Source organism: Triticum urartu, chromosome 2, assembly GCF_003073215.2.
Source record: "Triticum urartu cultivar G1812 chromosome 2, Tu2.1, whole genome shotgun sequence".
Lineage (NCBI taxonomy): Eukaryota > Viridiplantae > Streptophyta > Magnoliopsida > Poales > Poaceae > Triticum > Triticum urartu.
Window position 1 is genome coordinate 136,315,517 of NC_053023.1, and position 6,096 is coordinate 136,321,612.

Below are 6,096 nucleotides of genomic sequence, written 5' to 3' on the forward strand. Positions count from 1 at the left end.
CAGGACATCATCCTTCCAATTCTGGCACCATAAAGAAACAAAGGAACGCTGCATCGAGAGCTCCACCAAGTAGAGCAGGACGGATGAAGCAGCACAGGATTGTGGTCCTGTCTGATTGGCACGCAATGCATTTTCTCTTGATTAAAAGAGGGTGCAAATCACATGAATGAAGCAACATTCTTCTTCTTAGCCATCAAGCATGCATCAATCACAACGTTTTCGCTCGCCTTTTCGCAACCAACCTTCGACCGATCACCATTTTTCTTTCTCTTAACAAGGGAAGAGATAGCGGCCGTCGCGCACACCGACAGTTTACTGAAAATTCATCCCAGAAATGAAAAGATGTATATGTTACATAGCCTGTTATTCGAACGCCAGCCATACCGGACCTACAAAAACAAAAGCATAGTTCTTCTAAGGCACACTTGAGTAGTACAAGTAGTAGTTTACTCAGCCGAAGCAAGGGATATGCCGCTGCATTTGCCCAGCAACACGGTGGATGGATGTGACCCGAAGAAGTATGTCCAAGCAGGGCTCAAACAAGAGAAGAATCAAAGAACCCCAACCTGAGACGACGGCCTGCAGCGCAGGCGGCAGCTAGCCAGTTCTCAGCTTCGTACTAATGCTTGGATTTTATTTTTTGCAGGAGAGGCGATGGGCACATCAAGCTTGCCTCGCAGAGAGACTAACCTCTAGCTGGTAAACAAACCAGTTCAGCAAAGGCAGGCGAGAAAGGGACACGAACAACACAACGTTTGCGTGAGCTGTCTGCGCCCGCCTGCCTGCCCTCTCTCTCTAGAGAGAGAGAGAGAGAAAGCGAGGGCGAAGATGGCATGATTAGCACTAATCTTTAACTATTTTGGCCGCTGCAGGCTTGCAAAAGCAACAGCAGGACAGTGGCTCGGCTAAGCTAGCTAGAACGAAGGGAGAGTGAGAAGCAAGGCTCGTCCTGCATCGATACCACATGCCACCACGCACACATGCATGCTTGCTCCTCATAAACATTTGTTGCTCCACTGTGCTAGCCAATCATTTCACCAGTACAGTGTGTTTTAGCTTATGAGCTTCCATCGCTCTGAAGAATTGCATTCTTTCATGCACACTGCACTGTTGAGGCCGGCTGGGGTCCAGTGCAATGCTCTTGCATTGTTGGGAAAACTTGCTTGATGGCTTAGCTTCTCCTGGCTGGCTGATTGTCACCCTGTCAGTCAGTGGAACGGCTGAGTGCTGCTGCTGTACTAAGCAGGCAACGACTGAAGCAAAGCGGTTGGTTGGTTGCTTGGTTGCTGGAGATCTCAGTCAGTCGGTCGGTCAGGTCAGTGCAGCAAAAGTAGGAGCTGGGCAAAGGTTAGCATTGACCCAGGAATTCACGGGGGTTCAGTACTTCAGTTACCACCACCACCACATGGGCAGCAATTAGCAAAGCTTAACAGCAAGGCTAAAAATAACACTGCATGCGTATGACCAAATCTCCATCCATCCAGAAAATAAATAGAAGGAAGGAAATAAACTATGACGACCCGATGATAATAATAAAATAAAAGGAATAGCATTTGAGTTCATCTTTGTTGGCCACTAACTCGCAGGCCGGCTTATTAATCCTGTCCATCCGGAGATGAAATCAAAAAAGGAATGCAGCGAAAACAAAAAAAAGAAATGTATTCTTTCTTTCTTTCTTTCTTTTTTCCTAATCAAGAACCTGAATGCCGAGATCGATGGCTTCTCTGAACTCTGAACTCTTCTTCTTGGGTTTCTTTCTTGGAAGATTCTCTCTCTACCTTCGAGCTTGGAGCTGGAGCTAGCGTCGCTTGGAAAGAATGACGGAAACGAATCGAATCAATCTGTACACATCCCCCATTGATGGCCTCGGTTTGCGGATCGAGCTTTTGCTTCTGGCTGGCTCTCGCTGCGGCGGGTCGGGCGCTCGGGCTCAGGCCTCCTCCGACGGAGCCGGCGGGAAGTTGAGGTCCAGCGACCCCGCCGCCGCCACCGGGTACCCCTGCTCCTGCTCCTCGTTCACGCTCACGCTCGCGCTGCCGTAGAGCTCGCCGTCCGAGGAGAAGGCGGCGTCGGCGATTATGTGGGACCGCTTGTGCCCGCCCAGCGCCTGCCCCGACCCGAACACCCTGAAGCAGACCGGGCACTCGAACTTCTCCGCCTCGCCGGCGGCTGGCTTCTTGCTGCTGCCGGCGCCAATGCCGATGGCCACCGAGTCCGGCGAGGCCGACGGGGACAGGGTGCCGAACGAGGTGTAGGTGTCCACGCTCGGCTCCGGCGCGGGGGCGGCGGCGGGCGCGGCCTTGGGGGCGCTGCAGCTGGTGTTGATCCGCTTGTGGCTCGCGCGGTGCCCGCCCAGCGCCTGGTAGGAGCTGAACACCCTGCCGCACCCCGGGCACTCGTAGCGGGTGCGCTTCGCCGGCGGCGGCGCCGCCTCGCCCCGCTGCTTCGGCGAGGCGGAGTTGAGCGCGTAATGGCTGGTCCTTCGCTTCTTGCTCTTGGCCACGCTCTTGGTCTTAGCGTCGCCGTACTGGAACAGAGCCGAGTCGTCGTCGGAGTTGTAGCCGTAGCCGTTCCTCGGGAGGTGCGCCTGCTTCGGCGCCGGCGAACCCCGCATGCCACCGGTGGTGTCGCGCGAGAGCATCAGGAGGCAGAGCGCGACGTCCTCCTGCTCCTTCTCGAACGCGCTCAGCATCGGCGGCGGCGGCGCGGGGGCCGGCGCCGCCACGCGCATGGACCTGCGCCTCCGCCTGGGCGGCGCGGCCATCCCAGCCACCGGCGCCGGCACCAGCGGTTCCATCGGCGCCGGCTCCATCTCCTCTTCCTCCTCCTCCTCCTCCTCCTCCTTCTCCGCCTCCGCCTCCGCCTCCGCCTCCGCGGCGAAGGAGTACTCCTCCTCTCCAAGCAGGTCCACGTCGTCGTCGGCCTCGTCGTACTCATCGTGATCCCTGGCGGCGCCGGGCGCATGGCTCTTCATGTGGCCGAACAGCGATCGCCACGACGAGAACAGCTTGCCGCACTCCCGGCAGGCCCTCTGCGCGCCTCCGTCGCCGCCCTGGTCCTCCTCCTCGTCGGCGAAGTCGGACAGCCGGCGCGTCTTCTTGGGGTTCTCCCGGAGCCCGTAGCCGACGGCGCCATTGGCGCTGGTGCGGCCGCCGTTGGCGGAGGAGCGCCTGATCAGCTCGTCGTCGGCCTCCGGAAGCGCCTCGCCGAGCGAGATGTGGGAGCGCATGTGGCCGCCCAGCGAGCGGCCGCACGAGAAGCCCTTCCCGCACACTTTGCACCTGTGGTGGTGGTGGTGATGGTGGTGGTGCATCCCCGCAGCAGCAAGCTCCCCCACGGCGTCCATGATCGACCGGCCAAGAAGCAGCGATGCGGTGTCGATCGGATCGATCAGGAGGAGAGTGGGGAGGGGGAGGGGCCGCCTGGGGGAGGATCTGAGGCGGCGGGCGCGACCATTGGGGATCTGGGGGGAGAGCGAATGAAGCTTGGGAGAGCTGAAGGAGTAGAGGGGAGGAAAGGTAGGGTGGTGTGGTTAAGCGGAAGGCGAAGCTAGCGGAGGTCGTGATCGATCGGAGGTTTTGTTGGAGCGATGGGTGCGGTTGAGGGGGAGGAGGAGAAATCCATGCATGGAAGCAAACTTCTTTTCTTTTTTCTTTTAAACAAAACAAACAAACTGACACCCCCCAACCCCATACCCACACCCACCCAGAGAGAGAGCCGTCGTGGAGGCCGCCACGTGGACTTGATGACCTGTCGAGTCCAGATGTGCCGGTCAAACATTTCTTTTTGATATAGCTCACTATTCATGCCGAATATTTGTTTCAATTCATGACTCTATATATGAATATTTGTTTCAAAGATTTTCTTGCTTAGTAGCAGCACCAGCGATTAATAGGTTTCGTTTTATTCTGAACTAGTCGTTGCCGATTGTAATCCTGTGAATCTGTAATAAATACCCTACTTTTCATTGCAAAAAAAATTCATTTTATTCGGATAGCCTACACAATTCTTCGGGCTGGAAGGAACAGAGCAAATTGACATTGTGAAGTGTTGATGGTCAATCTGAAAGGAAAAAAGACGTAGATGGTCTCACTTGCACATAAAGTGGTGTTGCAAAGATGAAATTATAGCGATGCGTATAGCTTGTAAATGTTTTTTTAGGGGAAGCTTGTAAATGTTTTGTTGTGTAATGCATTGCTATATCTACAACCATCATCACATAATGATTTGAGCTCGAGCGAGTTTCTTTAGCGAGGAGAAATGAAGACCGCCACAAGGACTTCGACGACGAATCAAGCTAGCCAGGAAAAATACAAATGGTGTTAATTTACTGGCTTTACCCAGCGAGTAATAGCAGTGAGGTTCCTTCTTCTTTTGGTGTGTAATAACTGCTATAAGCAACGTGTAGACATCCTGTCACAACAAAATGAGCATTGGTTGCAAGGATTTTCCATTACAACTAGTAGCACCAACAATTAAGTCTTGTCATTGAACAGAACATCTCTGTTCCTGGCAACACGCCCGGACGGGAGACTGAGCTGGCTGTCATGGCAAGCGGGCAGGAATAGAATTTGCTCCTGGGGTATGCATGAGCTCTACACCAACTGCGCCAATCCTTACCACAAAGATCGATGAAGTGCACGCTAGAAACAAGAATAGAGAGGCTGGGCTAAAAGCGAAGAGAGACAAGGATTGCGTAAATGGAGGGAGAGACCTCCATCTCGAGAAAACGTGGTGCATGTACTGTAGGAGATGAGTTAGGTTTAGAGAGTGAGCATGTAGAAGGGGAAAGATGAAAAAACAAAAGAAAGAGAGAGGGGGACAAAGAAGGGAAGGAAGAAGACAAAGGAGACGAGGGAAAGAAGGAAGGTACCGACCCTGGGCAGCCATGTGTTGGAAATATGAGCAATTCACCATATGATTTTATTAACAAAAATAGTAGATTAAACATAACTATCATAGCAGAGATAAGATAAGTCATGCAATTCGACAGAGAGTATGCAAATGGCATATGAAGTAGTGAATATGAATAGAACATATCTAGAATAGAAGCTATAACAAGAAACTTCAAACAGAAAGAACACGAAGACATACTGAGCTGCAACAAAGGTGTTGGGGTTGACGTCCTTGCCGGCCATGTCGTCGAAGAGGTTGTCGACGTCGGGGAAGAAGTCATTATTTGGGAAGTGGTCGTCGGCGTCCGTGGCTTCCGTGATGAAGAAGTCAGTAGTCACGCATAGCTCTCCCCAAAAACCCTATCACCTTTCTCCCGTACAGGACTCAAAGTGGAGGGGTTTCGGAGGCCTGTTGTCCGGACATGCGGTGCACGCCGCAAGCCGATACGGGGAAGGACCTAGCAGTAGCTCAGAGTTTGGAACTCGGTGGCGAGAGGAAGATGATGTTCTGGTGTGTCTCTCTGGAGAGGAGTGACCTCTCTTTTATAGGCATAGGAGGAGGCGAACGGGCGGCGATGGGAGGTGAAACAAAGAGAGGGAGACAAAGCGAACAACCAGCAGCCAAACGGATGCACCGTTCGCATTCAATCTTCACTATAGCAAAAACTTTTCAGCTTCCGTGTGACCTTTCTATACCAATCGTGCGCAACAAAAACTTAGACAATGGCTTGGCTCATTCCCTCAACCCGCTCCGCATCGTGACGAGGCATGGCGTGGCAAGGCAGGCGGTAGAGGAGCGCACGCGAATGTCTCTCTTATTCTCATGCTCATACATGTGGGGAAACATCCTCCCTTATAAGGAGGTCCAACTCCTACCATACTAGTAATGTGGGGGTAAACTTTAGTCCCACCTCTTGCCTTGCACGAATGGGCTAAATGGGCCTCTACGATTTATTAGAAATTCTAAAATGGCTATTGTGCTGGCCCGAATTAAAAAGACCAAATTCCAGCAATCCCCCACCAGATCCCAAAGGCACACAAAATTTTTCTTTGGTTTCAAAACATTGTTTTATATACGGTACTGTTGAGGGAGTCCTGGACTAAGGGGTCCTCGGGTGTCCGACCTATTGATATGGGCCGGACTGATGGGCCGTGAAGATACGAAGACTGAAGACTTTACCCGTGTCCGGATGGGACTCTC

At 52.9% G+C, this 6,096-nt stretch overlaps 1 protein-coding gene across 1 annotated transcript; it reads right to left on the reverse strand.

Moving 5' to 3' along the window:
* Nucleotides 1–1,460: 1,460 nt before the first annotated feature.
* LOC125541277 (zinc finger protein ZAT9-like) lies at nt 1,461–3,612 on the reverse strand. Its single transcript, XM_048704731.1, has one exon. It carries the CDS (start codon nt 3,344–3,346, stop codon nt 1,931–1,933), a length of 1,416 nt encoding a protein of 471 aa, XP_048560688.1. The 5' UTR covers nt 3,347–3,612; the 3' UTR covers nt 1,461–1,930.
* Nucleotides 3,613–6,096: the final 2,484 nt, after the last annotated feature.